This window comes from Salvia splendens, chromosome 4 (genome assembly GCF_004379255.2).
Source record: "Salvia splendens isolate huo1 chromosome 4, SspV2, whole genome shotgun sequence".
NCBI lineage: Eukaryota > Viridiplantae > Streptophyta > Magnoliopsida > Lamiales > Lamiaceae > Salvia > Salvia splendens.
Window position 1 is genome coordinate 8,626,854 of NC_056035.1, and position 25,952 is coordinate 8,652,805.

At 35.4% G+C, this 25,952-nt stretch overlaps 3 protein-coding genes across 3 annotated transcripts; 2 read left to right on the plus strand and 1 right to left on the minus strand.

Moving 5' to 3' along the window:
• Positions 1 to 199: 199 nt before the first annotated feature.
• On the minus strand, positions 200 to 14,862 carry LOC121798366 (protein EXPORTIN 1A-like). Its single transcript, XM_042197331.1, has 32 exons — positions 14,572 to 14,862; positions 12,588 to 12,704; positions 12,349 to 12,441; positions 12,184 to 12,255; positions 11,952 to 12,059; positions 11,790 to 11,872; positions 10,881 to 11,019; positions 10,666 to 10,734; positions 10,508 to 10,585; positions 10,345 to 10,407; positions 9,542 to 9,586; positions 8,886 to 8,993; positions 8,695 to 8,793; positions 8,331 to 8,534; positions 8,161 to 8,220; positions 7,078 to 7,188; positions 6,654 to 6,751; positions 6,409 to 6,517; positions 6,139 to 6,204; positions 5,957 to 6,055; positions 5,740 to 5,820; positions 4,789 to 4,878; positions 3,627 to 3,712; positions 3,448 to 3,528; positions 3,166 to 3,369; positions 2,831 to 2,897; positions 2,461 to 2,571; positions 2,203 to 2,310; positions 1,984 to 2,121; positions 1,652 to 1,789; positions 1,469 to 1,573; positions 200 to 725 (listed from the first exon to the last, which is right to left on the minus strand). The coding sequence occupies exons 1-32, from the start codon at positions 14,668 to 14,670 to the stop codon at positions 603 to 605; spliced, it is 3,252 nt and encodes a 1,083-aa protein (XP_042053265.1). The 5' UTR covers positions 14,671 to 14,862; the 3' UTR covers positions 200 to 602.
• Positions 14,863 to 17,794: 2,932 nt separating this feature from the next.
• Positions 17,795 to 22,170, plus strand: LOC121798367 (D-xylose-proton symporter-like 2). The gene is made up of 14 exons (XM_042197332.1): positions 17,795 to 17,954; positions 18,169 to 18,269; positions 18,405 to 18,483; positions 18,980 to 19,039; positions 19,184 to 19,250; positions 19,340 to 19,464; positions 19,814 to 19,915; positions 20,086 to 20,454; positions 20,539 to 20,586; positions 20,691 to 20,753; positions 21,036 to 21,116; positions 21,248 to 21,346; positions 21,655 to 21,792; positions 21,877 to 22,170. Exons 1-14 carry the CDS (start codon positions 17,910 to 17,912, stop codon positions 22,006 to 22,008), a joined length of 1,509 nt encoding a protein of 502 aa, XP_042053266.1. The 5' UTR covers positions 17,795 to 17,909; the 3' UTR covers positions 22,009 to 22,170.
• Positions 22,171 to 24,996: 2,826 nt separating this feature from the next.
• LOC121799801 (norbelladine synthase-like) lies at positions 24,997 to 25,710 on the plus strand. The gene is made up of 2 exons (XM_042199284.1): positions 24,997 to 25,240; positions 25,321 to 25,710. Exons 1-2 carry the CDS (start codon positions 25,057 to 25,059, stop codon positions 25,617 to 25,619), a joined length of 483 nt encoding a protein of 160 aa, XP_042055218.1. The 5' UTR covers positions 24,997 to 25,056; the 3' UTR covers positions 25,620 to 25,710.
• Positions 25,711 to 25,952: the final 242 nt, after the last annotated feature.

Genomic DNA, 25,952 nt, shown 5'->3' on the forward strand with positions numbered 1-25,952 from the left:
CCAACTCATTCCAACCTGTTTCATTTTAATTTCACGATAACTTTTACTCCACTAATATAATTACAAATGCATAGACCCGATTAAATGAATTTTTTGTTGTCACTAACCAAAGCAAATCCCAAAATTAAATTTCCTCTTAATCAAAAGGAACAGCAACCTACGCAGCATACACCAACATGAACCAGGACAGTTTTGGTAATTGATTTTAAAATAACTAGATAGTATAAAAAAAATAAGTATTTACCAAAATCACTAATCAGTGTACAAGACAAACTGCAAAGCAGCATTAAAGAATAAATCTTTATAAATTCGTACAAATCGCTAAAAAAGAGGATTTTCTGCACAACCCACCCTCCTATCACAAATGTTTCTAGTGACATGCCCATGTTCCTAACTTACGTTCTGAATACTCTACAACCAGCAAGTGGTTTCTTCAGCAGCACCCCCGACAGCTTCCTCGTTTCATTCAGAAATATTACCGGCCAGATTAGGCAATCCACGGATGAAAAACCCAAATAATGTATGAATGAGGAATTCAGGTGCCACAGCCTAACTTTCAGTTAAAAATCCAAACTAGCCTTGGCTCAAAAATGTGCCATTGCTCATGAATCCACCATCTCGTCTTGTATCTCGTTGGGTGCAATGAGTCCTGGAATTGATAGCATGCGCTGTCGCTCTTTTTCTCTCTGGGCAGCAGCTTCCTCAGCATAAAGATCTTTATTGTCCTGGATCATAAATGAAAAGGTCAAGTGCCTAATTTCAATATAAGAATCAGGGTGCATAATAACATGTCAAATGCAGATTCTCTATGGAAATCACCAAACCCCAAACTCAGAGACTTAGTCATACAAGGGGCTGCACATAGAAATAAAAAGAGAGAAGAAGGTAGGCAGTCAAAGGAAGAAGATGAGAAAGAGAAGTGGAAGAAAGATCAGAAGAATTAAACAATGAATAGACAAAAAGGGAACATAAAACACCAAGATATCGCTACTGTCTTGTGCAAAATAAAGGATATAGCTACTGTCTGTTTTACAAAGGAAGGAGCAACTACTAGCAAGGTCCTCATCAGTTCCATTTTTTTTAATAAAACGAAAAAGTCATGGCTACCACAAAACTCTGCTACCAGAGCACATTGAATTGTGTTAGGAAGAAAGTCTGGTACCAGAAAATGACTGCACCAAATGACTCAATGACACAACCATTAGATGCAGGCATGCAGCAGTATGTCAAGAATGAATATAGGAAACCAAATTTCACCCACAGAGTGAAGCCAATTTCAATTCTTAGGCACCCCCAGCCCCAACCCGCCCACCAACTCACAAGACTGAGATGTTGAAAAGGATTCAAATAAAAAAAAACATAAAACTCAATAAATGAACTCCATCGACGAAGCATCCTCACAAGATTGACCAGGAAATGAGTTGTGTGAGAACAAAAACTAACGAAAAATCAAGAGTAAATATTTTACCTGAGCTGAAAATTCTTTTGATTGGACAAGAAAATCTCGTATGTGATCTTTGAATGAAGAAATATCGCCTTTTGACTCAAAAAGTACATTGACAAATTGGGTAACCTGAAGAGAACCAAAAAATAGATAAATGTCTAAACATCTGAAATTCTGAAGTACATAAAGAAAGTTTTGGTTTAATACCTCCGTTGCTGTCATGTTCGGAAACGATGAGCTCAAAAGTTTTACGGTATACTCACGGACAAATATGCCATTATTTGCATAAGGATAAGAAACTGTTGCAGTATCCCATATAGGTTCAGTTAACGCAGCTGATTCTACCTGTAATTTACACAAAAAGTTGTTACGAAGCTTAATCAAAAGAAGTTTATCGAATAGATCATTACACAAAAAGTGTGATCAAAGTATGCAGGCCCCACTAGACTTTCATCAGACCTGCCAGTCAACAAGTTTGCCAGTACGAAGAGGGAACAAAAGGAGCAACCAAAAATGAATAAAAAGAGAAATGCTGTTACCAGGCTGAATAAGTGTTGCAGCACCAGTACATGCAACTTAAAACCCGGCTTGTGGAATGTGTCTGTCAAAACAGCAAATATCTCTTGCTCTATTGTTAAAAAGTAAGTCCGGTGGAACTGGTTACAAAACTCAGAACCCTGAAAAGCCATAAATAAACCCATCACGCACTGGCTAGAATAATTATCAACACCATAAAAATTTAACAAACCAAACTACACCTGAAAATTTTGCAGCATTTCCAACAATAGGTTGAGACCAGTCTCTGCTATATTTCGTTCAGTATGCCGGAAAGCCCAAATGATAGAATCTAGAACAAGTTTTAATTGCTGACATAAGAGCAAAAAAACCAAAGTAAATAATATGATCCTATAGAAATATGAAACCAATAGGTAATTAATGATCTTGAGTTGTTTCCCCGACATGTAAAAATGGACTTTATCTACAAAATGCCAGTAACGTTGGTTCAATATACACACCTCACTTGACAAGTGCACTAGGGCAGGAAAACAATGCGCAGCAATAGCTCTAAGCAGTGAAAAGAACTTCAGTCGATGCTCAGGATAGTCTTCAAAATTCTTTGTTATCATCTGAATGAAATTAATAGTTAAAGAAAGAACTATAGTAGAAAACACATACAGATGTCAAAGCCCAAAATAACCAGTATCCAATAATGGCAGCATAAAATGTTAACACATAGATCAACACCTGAATTTACATATGGCAGTTTAAATAGCTTCAAATTCAAGTTCTTGTTTCCAGAGTAAAAAAGATAATTAGGAATATTTTTAAAATGATAGTATATTTATCATTATGCAACAAATAATATGTAACGAAGGCTTCACCAACCTCTAGAGTACACTGGAATACAGCTTCAAATATTCGAGGAACGTTCTCAATCATTGTTCCCTTGTACCTGAATAAAGGAAGCAAGAGAACAAAATTCATGATGAATGACAGCAAGATCTAAATCAACGTTATGCATATGAGCAACAACATCCCAGCCACAAAAAAATCATGTTCAATTATGCTGCGAATCACTGTTGATGATTGCATGTATGCACAGCTGAGAACGTTGCCAGGAAAACAAGCAAATCACTGTTACGGGGAGGTCAGACAGTGTTCGGTTATAGACATCTAAAAGACACAAGCAAATTGTAAAGAAACCCAAAAGAAAAACTTACTTATTTATTATGGTTGCAAAGAGTGATAAAACTTCTGACTCTCTCGCATCAGGCAAATTCCGAGCATAGTCACCGAGCACATGGTCCATCATTGGAGCCAAAAACTGCTTTCCGATATGTTGCTGATCTTCAGCTTTATCTGTAAATGTCTCAGCTTGTTCTAAAAATGTCTCAATGAGCTTTAATGTTTCCCTCTTGACTGAACTGTTGAAAATGGACGAAATGGACACAGCTATTAGACTGAAAATGTACCCAAAAAAATGCTCCAGATTTAGAATATACCGTAAGAGTTTCACAATAGATGTCCGAGAAGCATGGGGCCCTCCTTGGGCAATACTGGTTGATATAAGCTCACTGTACATTCTGTGCCATGCAACTCGACCATCATCAAAATACACACAAATGTAATAGTACTACTCAGGGAAACTTGGACTGTCATTCTAAAACAAAACTCAACGAACCTGTAAACATTGAGCATGTCCAAAAAGATCATGGAAATCTGTGGCATAAAATACATCCCAAGAGAGCTAGCAACACTAGTATTTGTCTGGAGGATCAAATGTGAGCATAAATTTATATCCACGACAAGAAAGACAAAAACGCATATTGAGAATCAATATGTAGAGAGTAAATAAAACTAGACAGGGGCACTGGACAATGACATACAGCTATCGTAACAAACTATAATATTGATCTTCTGCTTAAACAATAATTAGGAACTATGAACTTTTTTTGGCATACATTTGGCTTAATTAACACATCAATCACTACAAATGCCATTCATATTGAGCAGACGGAAAAAAGACCAAGATAAATTAGGATTTGAATAGAAATCATGTCAATTTGTAATATAAAAGAAAAGATGCCATTTACCAGCTTTAAGTAAAAGGGTTTTAATCTATAAAGTGGTATACCAACTACACAACCACAAGGTTTCATTAACTAGGTTCTGTCATGCCTCCGACATACGTATATGATTTTAGCTTATGAAGAGGGTGTGTGGGGTAGACAAATGCATCCAGGATGATTCCGTCAAATATTGAACTTTTATGGGTACAATAATGTTACCTTGGTTAAATGTATAACCAAATTGTAGGTACTAGGTACATATATAGGGAGTGTCAATAAAATTTTATGAAAAGATGACAAAGAAACCCAGGTTTCCAGCCAACAAAGGTTAAACCAAATCCAAATTTGCATTGCTCAAGATAGAGAATTTCACTGTCTTCAATGATGATAAGGTTTTTCAGCTTGGTCGCATAATTAACTGATTCAGCATTACAATACAGAAACACAAGATAAGACCGATTACTCAATATAGCTCAATATATATACATTACAGTAAGCATATGTATATATACACAAGTATGCATGGATATCATAGGGTTTTAATTGACCATTCCAGCTCGAACTTCAGGGCATCAAGCAAGCATCAGATGATCAAACAAAATAGACTAGCTCAGGCTCGGTGACGATATTTTTTATGAAACAGGTTAAAACAGAGTTTAAGTGATCATTCTCAAGGTTTTCTTAAGCAGTTCTATGGCTTAGTACCATGTATGGAGAAGGTCTGCATGGAAAGAAAAGCATATAATAATAATACAGTAAGGTAAAATAAGATACCTGCAAGATATTAAGCACCGCGCGGATCACATCTTGATCTTTCAAGAAATCTACGCTCTGGCGTGCCTGTCCAATTATTTCACCCCATTTCTGCAGTATAACGTCAATTAGCTACGTTGAAACTTGAGGTGCATCAATACATGTGTGCTAGAAGAGAAACAACCCAGTTTCCCTTCCTAGTGAAGAATTTTCATGCCCAAAGTAAATTGCTAATCTAGCAAATTACTGTACAGCTTATATATTGTAAATTGCATATTTTAATGAACAAATCACCTTATAATTCTTTACAATTTTTCTTCAACTGCATATTGATTGTATTATTGTACACCAAATAAAGATGAACCACTAATCAAATCCAAACATTTAAAAATATATTTTAAACAATACTATAACACTGCATGAACAAATTAAATTATTCATTAATTATTAAACTACACACATTCTCTTTCAACAAACACCATGCAATGCAGGATATAAAACCTAGTTAGCTAACAAATACTCCCTCCATCCCACGGTAAGTGAGTCAATTCCTCTTTTGGCAAAAGTCAATCCTTTTAATCTCTACTATTTTATTCTCTCTTCACTTATCTACTCTATTCCAGTCTCCACTAAACATCACTTCCTTAAATCCCGTGTCGAAAAGTAATACTCCCTATGTCCCATTAAAAATGAAACATTTTCTTTTTAGGTTCCCCTATAAATGAAACGTTTCCTAAAATGAAAATAACATCACCTCTTTTTTCTCCCTCTCTTTTACTTTATTCTCTCTTCATTAACTCACAAAACAACACTACATAAAATCCTGCGCCGAAAAGCAAATGTTTCATATTTAATGGGACGGAGGGAGTACATCACTTAGTGTGGGATCACTTAGTGTGGGACAGAGGAAGTATGCAGGTGGAAGGCACAATGTAGGGTCATCCGGAAATTATAGGAGCAATGGGACCAAACCTGATTAGGAAGTTCCATCAGCTTCTGCAGGTATTCACCTCTCCTGAGGGGATCAGTTTCTGCTTGAATCATATTACCAACCTACAAGGTACAAGGTGGCAAGAATTAAAATCAACATTATCAAAAATAAAGGAATATCTTGAGCCTTATGGTTCATAAAAGGACTAGATTATGATAGGATAAATTATAAATTAGAAAGCACCATATGAGGACCTACAGATTCATAAAAGGAATGAATTTGATGAGGCTCAAGATCAACAATAGTAGTCAGAAGTGTTGTTAATAGTTCCGAAACAAATGGCTCTTTTTCTCCAACCTGGGTTTGGAAGAGACAGTTAATTCCTTTGGTTCTAAAGGCAACTGAGATCATCGCCAAATACACAAAACATGTATCATAACCTGCACGATGACAAATTTGCGCCTGCATTTTTGGACAATTTTCAAGAATGTATCACATGCCATGTCCTGCAAATGAGTAGAAAGAAGTAGTAATACCAAATCAGCACGCAGTTTAAGAACTTGAAAATGATAAGTAATAGAAACATAGATTCATCAGGGATTTGGGACGGCAGGATGTTAATAACAGCGAACAATGATACAAAAACATAATGAGACCATGTAAGAAACATGCACAAAACGTGGCAAGTTAAAAGGAATATCAATTCCAACCTGAACCCCTGGGTGGGTCTCATGCATGAATTCAAACAATTTGTTCACAACAGTTTTCAAGAACTTCCAATGAGCCCTCAAAAATCGTGGGTATTGACCAACTACATACCTGCAGCCAAATAAACAGCAAAAGTTCAGAAGAAAAAACAAAGAGCCACATTTTTGTCTGCAAATCAGTGAATCATACAGATAGATTGATTAGGCATTCACTCTCATGCAGAATAATAACTAGACACAACCCTCACATTATGTTACTGGCTATGACAGCTTTATTGTCCTTCCCCTTAGTGATCTCACAAAGGTTTAACAAATCACGGATTACCATCACCAGAAACCTGTTTTCCTGCCAAAGATTGAAAGTTAATGGATGTCAATTGCAAATTGCCCCCAAGCTTATCATCATGCTCCAGAAAAGAACAAAATTTGAATCAATGTATCAAGAAACCACAATAAACATAAATGCGCCAAATTGCAACTAAACATAAACTTAGAATCAAGCAACATTTCAATTTCCAAAGCATCATAATGGACAACCATGTAAATATGATATCTTTAGTACAATGACACCATTCATGGGCTAGCTTTTCTAACAGTATATCAAGAAAGTAAACGCAAATGAAGCTTATCTACTTTTACAGCATTAAAGTAATGCAATCAGACAAGCTCTACCTGCTCCTCTGCCATTGACCCAGAAATAGATCCAATGGCCCAACAGAGTGTATTAAGATTGTTCCAGGTAAAATCCTCTCCAATAAGTTGTTTACCCAACTTTGTCAGCATCTGTAGCCACAAACAGGATAAAAATTCAATGGTTCAGCCCAAAAGCATGAATACAAATTAAACCCCTGACTCCATATGACAGCAAGCAGTTGGATAAAGTATTAAAACATGGATATAAGATGAAGAAAATCAATGACAAGTGGTCTCAGAGAATCAGCATAATCGGTCAATGCTTAAGCATATAAAAGAAGAAAATAAGAGGCAGAACATTACATCAGGCACTCAAGGTATAACTTAAGCCCTACATGCTATAAGGTCGAGATTAGAAACAAATCTTCATTAACTTCTTACATATCCATTCTAAGGACACGCTAAATTCTGCACATTCTAGTCCATAAAACTGAAACATGTATACAATAGAAAATATTTCATAATCCAAACTTCTACGTGGCCAGTCAAAACCAGTTGACCAATAATCAATGTTATCAAATAGCAGATATGGCGGTGCCATGGCGCTATGGCATGGCGTTCGGTGATGGAAACGCCATAGCACCGCCATATCTGCCATTTGACAACATTGCGTGTGTACTGCATTTAGGAATGGGGCATTATGCAAGAAACATGGAGATTAGAGTTGTATTTTAGGCTTTTTAATTGTTTTAATAGTTTTAGATGTTATACTTTTATTATTTTCTAATTTTTGAATTATATATAAATATATAAGTATTATTTTATTTATTTAATTATTGACTGCCATATCCGCCATACTAATACGCCATATCCCTGTGGCGGTTTTTAGGCGAACCGCCATAAGCCGCCATACGAGATTGATAACATTGCCAATAATTATCTGTAAGTTTTGTGAACGGTTTGAATTTGGACAATTGTCTTGAAACTAGAGAGAGCAATACCACATAACTACTTCAGGCAATCCGTAAAAGAATGGAAGCATAAAATAAACAGCAAATATTTACAGAGCATAACAGTATCAACAAGCACACATAGAGAAACCACAAAACTAGCAAGGCATACCTGTTTCTCAGTATCCTCGTGATCAAGATGAGCCAAGTAAATCAGTGTCTCCCTCATTATCTGTGAGTTCAAATTATTGCACATATACCGCAAGAGTTAAAGCAAGAAGAAGCAATTGCATGAAAAACTGCAGTCTAAAAGCTACATGAGTTTTAAATAATCTGGAGGACCTTATACTGCACTAGAACATCATTATCTTTCATTGTCTCACGAACTATATTCCCATTTTCATCCTCAACAATGAGAACCTCTTCTGGCTTCGCCATGCGACATATCATCAGTAATCTCAACTTTGACATTGGACCAGCATAAAGTTGACGCCTCTGCAGGAGTTGTGATCCTTTTCCATCAACCATACCCAGAAGCATTGGCATCTGCTTGGAAACCAAGAATGCAGCATTCACATCACCATATGCTAACTTGGCTTATTTTACAAAAGAAACAGTATTCACTGGAACAATTATCAACATAATGCCCATGAAAAACAACCCTATACTCGAAATATTTAAGAGGAACACTGAATATCATTTCCACCTGCAGTCCCATCATGTTTGCAACCCCGGCAGGACTATCCAGATTGTGATTAGAATCAAACAGCTCCGAAACTAAAGAATTCCAATAATCCAGGCAAACCTGCAACCCATGGCACTCAGAAATTGTGTAAACGGTGACAACAATAACAAAAGTCAGAGGTACGTAATGTTTAAGAGTTTAACAAGTAGTACCTTAAAAACTTCAATGTCATCCACATATGAGATATTAATTAGATACTCAAGGCCCACTAGTAGTATAGTTATATTCTCTTGCACAGACTCTAGCACTCGTATATGACACTGCAAAGACAAGGTAATAAGAGGATTAGTGAGCCGAAAAAGGGAAAAAAAGGAGTAGGAACATAATCAATCTTATAATTTGTGTCTTTAATCACCAAGAGACTGGTGATTAGTTTGGATCAAGTACCAGCAGAACAGAAGAATATATTATGAATGGTTGAATAGAACACACAAAATTTACAATTCGAGAACTATCATAATCACCAGCAATTTAGCAAAAACAAATGTACTCATGTGATAACTAAGATATCCAACAGCAATTCAGAACAGTCATCAAAATAAAAATAAATAAGTTTATGTAAAGGAGATATTGACACAAAACGGACACGGTGCAGATAATTAATTGCTGATAAAAAAATTAAAACAAAATTTAGCCGCTTCAAACATGTACACGTTTTAGTGATGATATCAACATACTGAATGAATCCTCTAGGAAGCCACTTCCGTTGTTAACCACATGATTCAAAAATAAGCAGCAATAGGATGATTTGTCTTTTTCTCTTCTTTACTTTATTTAGTAGCAGTCAATTCCAATGAAGGTGAGTTACCTTGTAGAATGATGTGAAAAACAGTGCCAAATTCTGAATAAATGCCTGAAGAAACAAAGAAGAATGAGCCTCAGTTCAAGGCCTAAAAAAATACACAGAAGAGGTGCATAAATCTCCATAACATTCACATTTGTCTTAAAGTTTTATTTGGGTACATTACATTTACCAGCAAGTGCAAGTCCCACCCAATAAAGAGTTTGTTTGGTGCTTCATTGACCATGTTAACAAAAGTTGAAAGAATTTTTTTTCATTTTTTCTAGTTTCTATATCTACAAGCCTAAACATTAATACACTGTTTCATAATGATAAGGATAAAATTGGGAAAATTTGGAAACTACACACAAAAATATAATTATTTGGTCGTGAATGAAAGAAATGGTACAACAAGAATTTTGTCAAGCACCATTTGATTACGTTAATAAAAGGGTATTTTTGAAAAGTGCAACGACGAATCCAGACAAAAAAGAGTACCCCCTTTTGTTTTGTTTTGGTCTGCTTTGCCAGGTATTGGTAAGGTATACCAAAGGAAAGGAGTATCACTGGCTTAACCGCTTGATTGTTGGCAGCAATATTCATATAGAATTTCCCTGTATCGATTGATGACTAAGGTTTGGTATGTTTGGGAAAAATGGATATATTCTTTAAAAAAAATTGAGGGGAGTTGTGCATCCAGGTAAACATCAGGGTGATTTTGCTTCCCAAGAAAAACTTCAGAACTAAACCTGTATCAAGGTAAACATGGGGGGGGGTGTACATTCTAGCAATAAGATGTACGCAAGCTAATTCGGAATCAAAGTAGTCACCTGCTCCTCACTATTGCCATTTGCATATGCCTCAACAAAGTTGGTGGTCGATGGAACAATTGCCTAGTACACAAAAAATGCCATAACAGCAATCAGCACACCAACTAACCGGTAATATCTAACAAATATAAAGATCATAGCAGAGAAGCTTTATCTTCACTACCTGTAATTGCACCATGAATATAGAATACATTTTGACATACTCCATATTGTAGAAGTCCCCAAAACTAAGAGCAGCAACCTGAGAAACTGGCTCGTTAGCAACAAATATAATTGCACAAAGCATCTATCAAGCAGTTAGAAGGGAGGGCAGGCAGCTACCTCAGTCAGACACTGAATAGTGAGATTGCGATATGCAGGCACAGGAAAGAATTTCAATAGAGTTTCAAGCTGCCAAATAAATCAGAACAGATAGCACCAAAGATTAATAAAGCAAACAAGTCCAAATCACCAACTAAGATGCTGGAACAGATCAGAAGGATGCAGTTCGATTCCTTCATTAAAAAATCAACTGAATAAAAGGGAAGAATACAAACCAGTGGTGATTCAAATATATAGCCCAAGGGAATCCAGGACAAAAAAGCATGTAATGTTGCCAAGGTAGCCCTGATGAGTTCAGCTCTTGGGGATGCAGACAACACATACAAGCATAACTCGTGAATGAGCTTGAATTCACTGGAGGCAAACAAATTAAAAGAATCAAGACTAACGACATACAACAGGAGGACTTTAAAGAAATTATACATAAAATGCACGCCCTAAAATGCAGGCCAAACTACCATGAGGACTTCACCCAAAAAGAGAGGGGGATTCTAAGTAATAAATTTTGCCTTTTAGGAAGCATATATGCCAGATATTGGATTCTTGAGACATAAACAGTATTGTCAGGGGTGTGGGTGACGGGGAGTACATAAAATCAGAAGGAATTGTCTTCAGCGCAGTTTCAGCAATGTGGGATTTCTGCTTCATCGAAAGGAAGTGGGGGTGGAAGGGTTTTTATTTTAAATTGGATTAGGCTTTTTATTTAATTCAAATTCAAAATGTGCATTATTTCAAATTGGGCTTTTAATAAATATTTGCTGTGAAAGGACTTTATTAGTATTAATAATACAGTTTCTAGATTTGACCTAATCACCGTCTCTGCAACTCCATTGACATACACCTTCATCTCTATAACCACATCACAACCTAATTGGCTACGCCGCCATCTGGTGCTTCCTTTCTCCAATTCTCTGGTGCTTTCTACTCAATCTATTGTACAAAAATCTGCCTTACCATCACCCCGTCGTGCCCCACCGCACCTCCTGAATATCTCTCGCCCCGCAACCTCGGGACGATCACGATCGAGCCTCGTGTTCCCTGTGCCTAGGCCCACCCCAGGCGTGCTTTTGAAAACTCTGGATATCGCTAATGAAATGAATATAGTACCATGTTCACATGATTACCTGTTCAAAGATTGTTTCAACTCTTTAATCTTCTGTTGAGTCATTTCACCCCTTGAAAAATCGAAGACCTCCTCACTTAGAAGCTGACAAGCAAAACATTCCAAGTTAATCACAGATTCAGATCTATATTAACAGACCCAGATCGAAACCATAACAACATACTTTTAGAATGGCCATGCAATTCTCGCAGATGGTTTCACTTGATTTTGCTGCTGCAACCAAGTCAGGTATGAAGCTACGCCATCGAGCTGGCCACTCATGCTTCAATATCTTTATATAAAAGAAAAATCACAAACTGGACTACTAGAACTTAATGACATGAATCATTCAACCAAAACGTAATACCAAAATATCAAAAGTGATTACAAATGCTCAATGACTTCCAAGAAATTACCTGAACCAATATTATGTTTAATTTATTGACATAAAGCCTCTCCCTCCGGAAAGAAACTTCGTCACTCGAAAGCTAACAAAATTATTAGGTCAAAATGTAAGTACTCGTGCTTCCACATTATGAAAAAACTATATATCATGATTAGTGATTTGCAGATTAAGTTACCTTAACTATAACATCAGAAATATAGTTTTTCATGCCATCTCTTTGTTCTACAGGTAAAGCATTCCATCTGTACTTAATAACACCTTCCAAAACCTGTATAGGAAATTCAGCATCTCTTTTATCAGTTATTACAAGTTGATGACAAAAATAAACAATATTTGCAGATTTTGTAATGGAAAATAAGCCCAGAACCACAACTAAAGAAGGACTGTATATTACTATGAACATGCTTAACATACCTGTAAAGCAAAAAATTTTGTGTTCAGATTCTGAGCACTGGATAAAATGTGGACCACTTGAAGCCACATATCTGGGTTATGTTGCAAGTCACGCAAGATATGGTCTGCAGCAGCCCTCTGCCAAGAAACCCAAGAGAAGAAAATCAACGTTATTAAGCTGTGAGGAGTAAGATTCCCAGAAACTGAGAGACCTCATTTGATTGCCTAGTTAATAATCTTTCCAGCTTTATCTGCCTTCAAGCACAACTTAAGCACGCTGTGTTGCAGTAAATGACCAAAAAATGGGAGAAATATATGCAGAATTTCATAGCATTCGAAATTGCAAAAATCAAATTGCATGATTCTGCCTGAATGGTTTAAAGCACACTCCATGAGTAAGAAGATATCATAATCCATTTGCAGGACTGGAAAAGATGTTCCAAGAAACTATATACATAAATATGAAGATTGTTCGGCCTTATGAAAATGGGTTTGAGGGGTGATTTTCAAACATCTTGAAAGGAGAAAAAAAATTCAAGGCATTTCAATCAAGAGCTCGAGAGATTTGTTCAGTTCTTGTTGTTAACAGGCAATGGCTTGCTAGCATCCAAGAAGTTGCCATTATTTCTTTGCATCTCTCACATACATTACCTTTCGGTCAACCAACTTCTCCAACGCCTCACTTGATACAATCCAAACATACAATTCTATGCAGACACTGTTATTCTGTTGTAACTATCATTTCACCTCGATTACAAAAGATCTTCTATAGCTAAACACCAAAAGATATTCTTGCAGTCACCTTCCATGGTTGGATTCAAGTTTCAACATGAACAAACATATATCTATTATCTCATATATTAATAATGTCATATCAATAATGCTAAATCAGTATTAAAAGACAATACATACTACTCCAGAGTCCAGAAAACCAATGTAATTTCAGTTCTGTGAAAATCCAATTTGAACCAAAAAGAAATTTCTGAGGGGCTATGGAGTATATTATATATGTTCAACCGTGTGGCTATCTAAACAAATAGATTAGGAGAAACCAAAAGATTGCATTCTGCATATAGTAACACAGAACAGATGTATAGCTTCATATGCTGTCACTTATTTGACATGGAGTATATTATATATGTTCAACCGTGTGGCCATCTAAACAAATAGATTAGGAGAAACCAAAAGATTACATTCTGCATATAGTAACACAAAACAGATGTATAGCTTCATATGCTGTCACTTATTTGACATTTTGATGTTCACTAAAATGTCTGTGTATCAAAAATTTCAAATGATACCTGCCTATTATCAGGTTTTAAAGAGCCAAGTAAAACAAAACGGATGCACAACTTCATATACAATCATTTGCTTGGATGTTCACTGACGTTTTCTCCTTTATATGCACTGTTAAGAAGTAGTATAATACATGTTACTCCTCCGGTTTTTATGAGTGAAATTTCTCATTTACGTGCACTGTCAAGCAGTTAGTTTAATATGGAGCACGTTTTAATCCTCCAGTTGTCAAATAAATAGTTTGAAAAGGTGGTAACATGTTTTGTCAAAAAATGACATAAATTCATGAGTAAAAAATGTTGAGTGTCGTATGAGCTTGCAGTTACTATACCTTCAATAGAGATCAATATTCATCACTTAACAACCACGCTTCACTGTTAGCAAAAACAAAAGGACTGCAATTGTGACACTACCACTATGCTCAACAAACAAGTTTACTAACTGCCAGATTATTCCAGTTCAATCAAACATACTACGTGACAGCACAAAACAAATTCACGAGTCCCTGCATCAATACTATGTCAAGTGATTGAGAGCCGCATTGTGTGCGGAGTAAACCACTCAGAACGAACTAATTTCTGAGGATTTTTGATGAAAATCCATCAAATTCTCGTCCAATCCAACCAATACGGACAAATACAGTTGAGGCATCACAAACAAAACCAAACACTAGTAAAATTAAAACATGATAAAAGCAAATGCTCCATACCTCCTCTTTAGATCCGGTTCCATAGAAAGCAGCGACAGTGGCGTCGAGCAGAGCAACATCCATGGGCTGACTCAAATCCCGAAGCTTTTCTGCCGCCATGGATGAGATCACTAGTCACTGAGAAGCTCAGTTGTCGAAAAGCCCTAGAGAACTAGAGTTCGACTAAACCAAAACTTGAGATGAGAGAAAAACGAGGGAGACAGGGGGTGAGGACTGAGTTGGAAATTTAAAAAAGACAGCTTCAAAATAAAGCAGAAGGGAAGGGTTTTAGAGAGGTAGAGAGATGGATTTTTAAAATGGGGGATGGTTCAATCGGTTTAACATGAAACCGTGGTTCCTATTGACCGATTCCGGTTCTGCAAAAAATAATCCAGCCTATACCAAAAACGACAGTGGAATTGAGGCTTACTTTTCGATTTTTCAATGTAAGCATAGTATGTCATTTTAAATAAGAAGTTAAGTTCAAATTATTTCTTTTTTAGTTTAAGATTGAAAATTTAGTTTAGCTTTCATTATGATCACTTGTCTGACACGTTCTCCTCATGCATCATTCAAGTGACGTGTTCTGCTTTGTGTCTATAGTATAAAAACATCTCAACTCGAGAAGTTAATTGTCATATCTACTTTAATTGAATAAAATATCACATATTCTGGCCAAAAATGGGCATTTATGAAGAACAAATGTTCATTTTAAAGGAAGAAATAATCAATGGAGTTTGACCAATCAACGGCAACGAAGTCAAGTGAGTCTCATCGAGTTGGAGGAGAGACATTGGATGACGTACATTGATTCTTCTATGTAGATTGCACGTCTATCCTCCTCCGCACAGTGACTCTCCAACGAATCAACGGGAGAAGCCATTTTTTCTTGCCAAAAACTTTGATTTCAACCATCTTTTGACATGGATAAAATAAGAAAGGATGGTGAAGGGGGTTAACTAGTGTGGGATGGAGATGTGAGGGTGTGAGGTGGCACTGTGGAATATTTAATCCTACCAATTCATCAGCCATGCAATGTCCACTTGAATCTCTTTGGTACTAAAGCGATACATTGGATTTGATTATTTTGCCACAAAACTTGCCGTTAGAAATTAACACATTCAAATAGTCTGCGATATTTGTTACATCCTATTTTTGAAGTACATGGGAAAACAGATAGAGGCCTATAAAATGATGGTTTTAGTGGGGCTATTTGTCCAATTAAAAATTATGCTTTCATATCTACAAACTTTCTGTTGAATTTTGCAAAATATTGTCAGTTGTCTCTAGATTAATACTACTAAGACGGGACCCCATGAAATGTATGTACGGCTTAAACGATTGATGTACTAAATGATCTATTTTGAAATTTGTGATATTTGGACGGCGTTAATTTACCACTGCAGCAAACCATGGTGATGTTAAATTGTCGAAAGTTGATAACTATATGAACGAGAACAATGGAGGGTTTACATATATAAATACATATTTTGTAAAAAATTTAAATCATATTGTATGTAATATCATAAATTCACAAGTGAATGAAAGTTCGTTGTTTTGCTATAATCACTTTAGTTAATTGCGAAATACAAAAAATCAACAAAATAGCACTGAACAGTTTATGTGATTCCATTTGTCATCTACTTATTCATTTGTAGATCTTTTAGCGAGATGTGTACTTTTTAATTCATGTCTATGAATATATTTTCTATCTCGTACATGTTGAATATATTTTCTATCTCGTACATGTTGTGTGTGATTATGTAATATTTCCAGGAGTAATAAATTATATTAGTATACTAACCCTAATATATATGTATATACCCCATTAAATGGAAATTAAAGCTATAGTGAACAAAAATAAATAATATGGATAAAATCACTAAATAAATAATTGATCAAAAGTCTAAGCTCTAGCATTAAGCTAGATGGGGCAAATGCCCCTACTCATATTTCATTCTTTACATATAAGTATAACCAATTATACAGATTTTTGTATTAATCTTTCACTAATTACGCCTTCTTTAATTTTTAAAATTTATTCGTGTATATTTTTACCCCTCTTGCTAAGAATTTCTAGATTCGTCCATGAAGCTCAGGTCAACCCAAAAGTTTTACTGAGTAATACTCCCTCCATTTATAAATAAATACTCCCTCCGTCCCGCTACAAGTAAGGCGCTCCAAATCGGACATTGTTTTGCAAAAATGATAATAAATAGTTAGAGTAGAGATAAAGTAAAGTAAGTAAAATAATAATGTATGTGCAACTCTCTTCTATATTATTCACTATCTTACTTTATTTTTTCTCCACTTTAACTATTTATTATCATATTTACAAAACAACGGTCAAAAAGAAATGTCTCACTTGTAGTGGTAATGTATAATTTCGTTCGATATAAATTTTTAAAAAAATTATAATAAAGAAGTAGAAAAATGGAGTACTCCATAATTTTACACTAATAAGATATGAATACAATAAATTAATAAAATGAATTGAATATTTAATAGTCGATCTCATAATATTGAGACATTTAAATGACAGAGAGTAACATTTTGGTTGGGTTTAATACTCTCTTTAGTAGTATATCGGCGTGGACAATTTAAATTCCACGGGTGTGATGCGTTAGGGTGTCAATATGATGGAGCGATGATTTTGACTGGTAGCTGACCGTATTAATAAGCATAATTTCAGTTTGTCACATGGTGATGGTGGGTATAGTTTTTTTTTTTTTAATTTGAATTTTTAGGAGTGAAGCCATGTACTTATAAACAAGAGCGGATATTGTGTGTGCGCAACAGTGCAACCATGTTAACATCAGATCAATTGAAAATCTTCACAAAACTCATGTTCAATGACATAGTATTATATAACTATGAGTCATTAAAAATGAAATATGACAATTGTAGTACTAATATACACGAATTTAAATTCAAATCTTAAACCATCACACGGTTTCTAGCTAAAAACAAATCGCTTCCAATTTACTATGACATTTTATACACAAACCTGTACTACTTTACATGATTTCTCTTACTGACATAACTTCAATATAATTAAGTACACAGAAATCTATAATCCATTCGAATCCAAATAGTAACATCTCTTCAAAAATGTTGCTTTATAAATAAAATCACGTGACCAAAACATCTTGCAAGTCATAAAAAATTGACTAATTGGTAATCTACATTGTGTCTACCTACTCACATTACATATCTATCCGATAAAATCAACAACAATGTTAAAAATAAACTATACTTTGCTCTTTTTTCCCAACAACCACATTGTATTAAATCAACAACGATGTAAGTTATAGCGGTGCTTTAGTTTTGGTTGATTTCGCGAGTTTCCCAACTCTGCCATGGCTTCCGATGTCGAGCGACCGAGATTTTCCTCCATTTCTAAGGTTCATTTTGCCAACTTGATCTTCTTAATTTCATCCATTCCACCGCAATTTTTATATGTGAAGTTGTTTGCTCTTCTTGAAGCAGTTGCTGCTTGTGCCTTTTTTTTCACTAAATGTTGATTTGCTGATTTGAGTTACTATCCGATAATATGATGCCATGGCTCCCTGTCGTTGTGACGGTATTTGTTTTTTCTTATTTTGTACCAATTGATAGGACGAAGCGTCTTCCGGTGAAATTGGTACCGAGCAAGAGCCTTTATTGAAGAATGGAAGCAACGAAGTTGAGGAGTATTCTGTGGTTTCTGCAATTCTTCCGTGAGTTTACAACTTCTCATTAGCTAATAGTTGATTTGGTTTCATAATTTCCATCTGATTATCAAATTTAGGATAATTTTTGGCATACTTGGATTTGCTGATTATTTTTCGGCTAATTGTTTGATCATGGGTCAGGTTTCTGTTCCCCGCTTTTGGAGGACTGCTGTATGGTTATGATATTGGAGCTACATCTTCTGCTACTATTTCCATTCAGGTATTGCATATGGGAGGCGATGGTTTTTCCGTTCTAATCTGACTTCTTAACGGTCTCTTGAAGTGAATCGAGTGGCTGATGAGTAATTTCTTACTGTGTTATTATTTGTTGGCCGAAGTTTTGAGAGCATGTTGATATTTTTGGTTACATAGTAAAATATTGAAGATCTGGCAATATATCTATGCCTGTTAACGGCAATATATGATCATTAAATAGGTAAACATAAGATTTCCCACTCTTTCACAATATTCTAGAACTGATTGGCACACGTGGTTGTAGAACTCTAGCAGCACAGAATTAAAGTGACTAGTTGATCTGTAAGCATATTCCTATTTTACTTTACTTTAGTCTCATTCGGCATTTTCCAATCCTCCTGTATCAGCAGTTTAGTTCTCTGGGTTGGGCTCTTGTATTTCTTCCCTCCGGTCCTGTTATTTCTTGGAACTCTTTCATTACAAATTATATTCTAATGTCATTCTGTGTTTCATTCCCGCAGTCGGCCACACTTAGTGGAATCTCATGGTATAACTTGTCTTCTCTGCAAGTTGGTCTAATTGTAAGCAAGCTCGCCCTTCCTGGTTGTTACCTCACACACTCATACACATGTTATATGCCCTCTCCTGTTGGCCTGGGCTATTCTGTAGCATATTTCTGTTTGGGAAAATCATGTTTTCTGATTTCTACCTCCTAATTCTGGCAGACCAGCGGCTCACTTTATGGTGCACTGATAGGCTCAATTTTGGCATTTAATGTTGCCGACTTCCTAGGTTAGTATGACTTCCAATGTAGACCAAATGATTGGTACTAGTATTGGTCAATACACAATTTTTGGATGAATTGATACTAAACACTGCAGGAAGAAGAAAGGAATTGATTGTTTCTGCTGTCACATACCTTGTTGGAGGTCTTCTAACAGCTTTGGCTCCTAGTTTTACTCTCATGGTGATTGGGCGTTTCATTTATGGAATAGGAATTGGGCTGGTAAGATGATCATTCTGCACAACCCCCAAGTGTGCGTACTATGGCTATTATCATATGCAATTCTTTCTTGATCATTTCTGCTAATACATCAGAGGAGTTGCTGATAATTGATGACTGCAAGTTCTTCTCTCTTGCACTCATTGTTATGAGACAAGTATCAAGATTTAGTAGATTTCCTAAAAATGTACTTGTATATATATCTTCAAATGTAAAGTTTTCTATGAATATTGAAACTTACAGAGGAAAAATCATTTTGGCCCCAGAAGTAAGTGACAATCAAGCAATAAGAGCAAGGTGTTGTATTACTTGAATTTTTTTGGTAACTGACTTCACTTTCTTGCATATATAGGCAATGCATGCTGCACCAATGTACATTGCTGAAACAGCTCCTAGTCAAATACGAGGGCGGCTTATCTCTCTTAAGGAATTCTTCATAGTTCTTGGAATGCTAGTAAGTAAGCCTGCCTTAAATGAAAAGCTCTATACTTAGACAAGCTATCCAATCACATATTATATTTTGTCTTACCATAAACTGAACTTTGTGATATTTAGTTGTAACGCATCCTTACAAACTACTCCTACTTAAGTTCTGTAAATAAGACTTTTGGGGACTTTGTTTAGGTTGGGTATATTGCTGGTAGCCTTTTGGTTGACATTGTCACTGGCTGGAGATACATGTATGGAGTTAGTGTACCTCTATCACTGATAATGGGAGTTGGAATGTGGTGGCTTCCTGCATCTCCTAGATGGATACTTCTACGAGTGGTACAGGGAAAAGGAGATGCTCAGGTTTTAAGAAAAGTTGCCATAGATTGCTTATGTCAATTGCGAGGTGCAGCTATAGGTGAATCAGCTCCTCAGAAAGTGGATGAGATTTTGTCTGAGCTTTCTTACATGTGTGAAGAGCAAGAAGCTACGCTAGCTGAGGTATTCCAGGGTAAGTGCTTGAAAGCACTTATCATTGGTGGTGGGCTAGTCCTCTTTCAACAGGTATATTGTTCAGAATAAATGGGTTTCAATTTCCAGAAGCAAACCTAAGCATGAGCTCATAACTATCTTATCTATTAATGGCAGATTACAGGACAACCAAGTGTGTTGTACTATGCCGCAACAATTTTTCAGGTACTACTTCTGCATCAGCCATGAAAGCTAAACATATGTGGTCGCCTAGTACTGAATTCTATGACTTTACCACATCTCCAAGTCTAATAATTTTTGTATCGTAGAGTGCAGGATTTCCTGAAGCATCAGATGCAACTAAGGTGTCTGTTCTACTTGGTTTATTGAAGGTCAGTTTCTGGGATCCTATTCATTGCACTTTCTAGTTAATAGTTATAATTATTTATTGAACTTCTTCCTAACATCTCCTAGTTTGGATTCCACACCACTGCTAGTATTGCTATTGTTCTCTAGGACTATGTTATCACATTGCTCTCGAGTATGTGCTATATGTTTAAGAGATTTCTGTTTCCTGTTCAGTCTTCTATTCTCCACTATTTACTATTGTAGTCAATTCTTCTTACTTCATACACGTAATCCTGGTATGCTCACAAATTGCCTTTGAATTATAGCTGATTATGACGGGGGTGGCCGTTTTGGTTGTGGATAGGCTGGGTAGGAGACCATTGCTACTTGGAGGTGTATCTGGCATTGTAAGTAATCTCTCCACGTCTTTAATATATTTTTATATGTTCAGACTTCAGAGTACTTTAGTTCTTAGCCATTCTTCCAGTAGTTGTCGGCCTCTTTAGCTTATTGCTGACATACTTGTATCACATGGCAGACTGTATCTCTAGTTCTACTAGGATCGTATTACTCTTTCCTGGGTGATGTACCTGCTTTGGCAGTTGTTGCTTTGCTCGTATACGTTGGATGTTACCAGGTAATACCATTTGTGATATTGCATTATTGCCTTAACATTACTTTCTGTGGTCTAAATCATGTGTTTTTGTGGGTCACAATACTGAGATGTAACCAAACAACTCTCACCTATGGAACTCGATTTTGTGGGTGTAGAAGTGGTTAAATTTGCTATCGTATATCTCAGATGTTTCTATAATTTCATGCTTTAACGATGGGTGTAATTACCATATTCTGTAAAGGAGCATGTTGTGTCTTTGTTTCTTTCAGCCTTGGTTGAAATGTATCCTGTTATGTCAAGTATCAACTATTGGAGTTTTTATTCTGCAGCTATCATTTGGTCCAATTGGTTGGCTGATGATCTCCGAGATTTTCCCGTTGCGTCAAAGGGGACGAGGATTGAGTATCGCTGTTCTCATAAATTTCGGTGCGAATGCAGTTGTGGCATTGGCATTTTCTCCACTGCAGGTACACACTGAAGCAATTTTGTCGTTAATATGTACTAGTACTCTCAGATTAGATTGTAAAATCTTGTGTTAACTGTGGTTGCAGGAATTGCTTGGGGCTGGAGCTGTGTTTTTCATCTTCGGAGGGATAGCTATCTTAGCTATTATTTTCATCTTCTTTTATATACCTGAAACAAAGGGGCTTACCTTGGAGGAAATTGAAGCTAAAATTCTCTAATTTCCACATTTTCATGGATAGCTTCTGTTTTATCATGTAAACGATGCTAGCCACTTCTTTACGAATTTTAACCATGTTTTTTACTCTAGAAATTAATAAATTAATGGACCCAATGTCCAAATAGATTCTTGAACCGTAGTAATATTTCACATTTGTTCTGTATTACTAGTATTTAAATTTCACGAGCAATGCTAACCCTCTATGAAATAAGTGTCCCACCATCTACACCGTGAACTAAGTCTATTAATTCTTAGGATCACTAATTTGAAGAATGAAGTATAATTGGGCTAATATATTTTGGCTCATATTTTTGGGCTATATATATTTTACTTAATTTGCCTGATATGTGTTTTGGGGGCAGGTCTATTAAGTTCTTCTGGCCCCCCTTTTTTTGAGGTTTTTATATATTGAGATGTTGGTTTAGTTAATGATTATTTTATTAAATTATCCAAATTGTTTGTACTTTGAATTTTTTTTTATAAATTTAATGTTATTTTGTTTACTTCAATCCAACTAATTATAAAAAAATTTGTGTGCAGGCTGGATACGTTGAAAGCCCATAATTTTTTATTCGTTTGCTTCGAAATGTTGTTTCCACTTGCGAAAATGAATGTTTTGGTCACCAAAACTTATGAACTCTTTATTTACTGAAAATCTTATATGTGTGAGTAATGTATGTTTCTTTCCACATATTGATAATGTATTAAATTGTATTTCGAGTTGGAAATTTTTTTCCTTTAGATTAGTACGAAAGAATCCGGCTTCTTTTTAATTATTTGCAATCGTTATTATAAAATTATTTATAATGCTATGAATAATTTTGATAATTAGTTTATATTCTTATATGTAAATATATGTTTATATTATTTATTCTATGTTTTTTTAAAATATATTTAGCTGTTAATATATATTCATTATTTGAAAATCTTTTGTCCCATGCATAGCACAGGTGATAACACTAGTAAACATAAATTTCCTAGCCTGTTTGTCCATTATTCTAGGTGGGTTAGATAGACCACAAGGAATTCATGATATTAGACAAAAATATAAATTCATGGGCTGACTAATAAACATAAATTTCCTAACATGTTTGTCCATTATTCTAGGTGGGTTAGATAGACCACAAGGAATTCATGATATTAGACAAATAATAAATTCAAGGGCTGACTAATAAACATAAATTTCCCTAGCAGGTTTGTCCATTATTCTAGGTGGGTTAGATAGACCACAAGGAATTCATGATATTAGACAAAAATATAAATTAATTGGCTGACTAATAAACATAAATTCCCTAACCCGTTTATCCATTATTCTAGGTGGGTTAGATAGACCACAAGGAATTCATGATATTAGACAAAAATAATAAATTCATGGGATGACTAATAAACATAATTTCCCTAGCATGTGTGTCCATACTATATTTTTTCGTAAGTAATATTTAGTTATATTATAATTCAAAATTGACAAAGTATTAAATGCAAGTGGTACCATAATAAGGATTTGAATCGATTAGTTATATATGCAACACATCAATAAGGAGTAATGACAAATTAATCCGACCTAACTTCACATTCCTCCACGCACCCAACTAATTTTCCTAACACTGAATTTAGAGTAAAATAAAGTAAATCAATCAGTAGTATAATTTTTATAATCTCTACACAAATATAGGGAGTAATTAAATTGAATTTAGTGTTTTCGGTATTAAATGATCATTTAAAGGACATAAAAAATGAAGTTAGGTATATCAGTTATTTTTCACTTTTCACCTGTCCAAAACCGTTTGCGACACGCGGCTGAGCAGAGCCGCTTCCAGCTCCTTCCCCAGCGGCGCCGCCCCTGACAGAACCATCCTAATCGAGCTCAGGTCGAAGTTATCCACCAGCAGAATTATTATTGACATAGATGTTTCATATTTTTATTAGTATGATGGTAGAACGTGTTGCAGAATTATTTCACCTACTGACATATATCAATTATGTCTTGTACTAGTCTTTTCAAGTGATGTTTCAAAGCTAGTAAAGATGATTTTTGGTACTCTTTCGTCCGCAAAATGATGTTCATGTTTGACTTGGCGCGATTTTTAAAGATATTTTATACATTATTTTTATATTTCTAAGGCTGAGGATATATTAGTAAATTCCAGGTAATTTAAGATTGAAATAGTGTTGCACATAGGGGTGGGTCGATACGAGATATCGTATCGAAAACGTTGTATCGTATATCGTATCGAAAATATCGATATGAAAGAATTTCATATCGTTATCGTATCGAAAGTTTCGATACATCGAATTTCGATATAGCGAACTTTCGATATGGATAATATCAATATCGTTATCGTATCGATATTTCGATATATCAAAAATTATAATTTCAAAACTTAAAATTCACACAAAAATTAATAAAACTTCAACACAATAAAATTAATAGTGTTCTTATCTCCATAATCAAAATACAACACAACCAAGTACAATTAAATGGATTTATATATATTTATAATTTTAAATTTTAATATGTATTGAATTTCAATATGTTTCGATATATACGATATATATCGTATATTCGATATAAAACGATATATCGAAAATATCGATATATATATCGTATATTCGATATAAAACGATATATCGCGATATAAGGAAATTCATATCGTTATCGTATCGAAAACTTACGATACAATATCGTATCGTATCGTATCGAAAATTATGATATATCGAAAATTCGATAAATTTTTGATATTTTTCAATACGATACGAGCGATATATCATTTTTTCGATATTTTTCCCAGCCCTAGTTGCACATATTATTATCACTGAATTTTTCATGATAATAAAACAGTCATTTTCAGCATTAATTCAACGGGCCTTGCACAGAAAATTTAACCAACAAATCAAACACTACATTGGGCCATTAAATGCACTATGAATTCCCCTATCTACCAATTCAAACACACCATTGTTTTATAAATAATAACCCTCTCAATCTCAAGATTATCAACTCCTCTTTGTAGAGCATAGACATCTCCTCCCCCACAACCGGAAATTGAAGATGTACGGAACAATCTCTGATGAGATGACGGTTGGCGTACCAGCAACCAAAGCTTGGAAGCTCTGTAGCACTCTCCAGTTCCCCAAAGTTGTGAAGGAAGCCCTCCCCGACCTCATCAGCCGGATCGACGTTGTCCAAGGCGACGGCGGCGCCGGAACCATTCTCGAGCTCATTTTCCATCCAGGTACCATCCACATTCAATTCAATTAAATTCCGCTAGATTTATGTAATTATCCGAATTAATTTAATTGATTAATTGAGCAGGGATGGGAGGGGGATGGAAGTCGTACAAGGAGAAATTCATGGTGTTGGATCACGAGAAGCGTGTGAAGGAGGTAGAGGTGGTGGAAGGTGGATTTCTGGATCTAGGGTTCACGCTGTATCGTAATAGATTCGAAGTGATAGAGGTGGAGGAAAACGAGAAGCAGTGTATAATTCGTTATGCGATCGAGTACGAGCTCAAAGAGGAAGCTGCAGCGAATGTTGCGCTCGTTGCCATTCAACCACTCATTGCCATCATGCAACACTCTGCTGAGTATTTGCTCCGCAACAATGGCAATTGATCTACTATTAATTTGGGGCATGTGGTTAGCTTTCATGTTTACTAAAATAAATTTCTATCCTCCTAATATATATTTGTATTTCATTTTCTCTTTTCCATGCTTTTAATAACAACAATCAATATGAATCTTCATATTTTATCAATTCATAACTATGAACTCTTGAAAAAACTGCCACAAGAAAATCATACTCCCTCCGTTAGCTATCAAACTTCACACTTTATCCCGTCATGAATTTTAAAAAATGTTAATAGAAAATGAATTGAAAAAAGTAATGGAATGTGAGTCATACTCTTACTTTTACACTCCATATAATATTAGTTTATAATAAAAAAT

Coding starts and splice junctions, on each gene's coding strand:
- LOC121798367 (XM_042197332.1), top strand. CDS start 17,910: ATGGCTTCCGATGTCGAGCGACCGAGATTTTCCTCCATTTCTAAG. Junction 18,484..18,979: donor CTGCTACTATTTCCATTCAG/GTATTGCATATG, acceptor TCATTCCCGCAG/TCGGCCACACTTAGTGGAAT. Junction 20,455..20,538: donor GGCTAGTCCTCTTTCAACAG/GTATATTGTTCA, acceptor TATTAATGGCAG/ATTACAGGACAACCAAGTGT.
- LOC121798366 (XM_042197331.1), bottom strand. CDS start 14,670: ATGGCGGCAGAAAAGCTTCGGGATTTGAGTCAGCCCATGGATGTTGCT. Junction 8,535..8,694: donor CAAACATGATGGGACTGCAG/GTGGAAATGATA, acceptor GTTTCCAAGCAG/ATGCCAATGCTTCTGGGTAT. Junction 4,879..5,739: donor TGATGGAACTTCCTAATCAG/GTTTGGTCCCAT, acceptor GTTATACTGCAG/AAATGGGGTGAAATAATTGG.
- LOC121799801 (XM_042199284.1), top strand. CDS start 25,057: ATGTACGGAACAATCTCTGATGAGATGACGGTTGGCGTACCAGCAACC. Junction 25,241..25,320: donor CGAGCTCATTTTCCATCCAG/GTACCATCCACA, acceptor TTAATTGAGCAG/GGATGGGAGGGGGATGGAAG.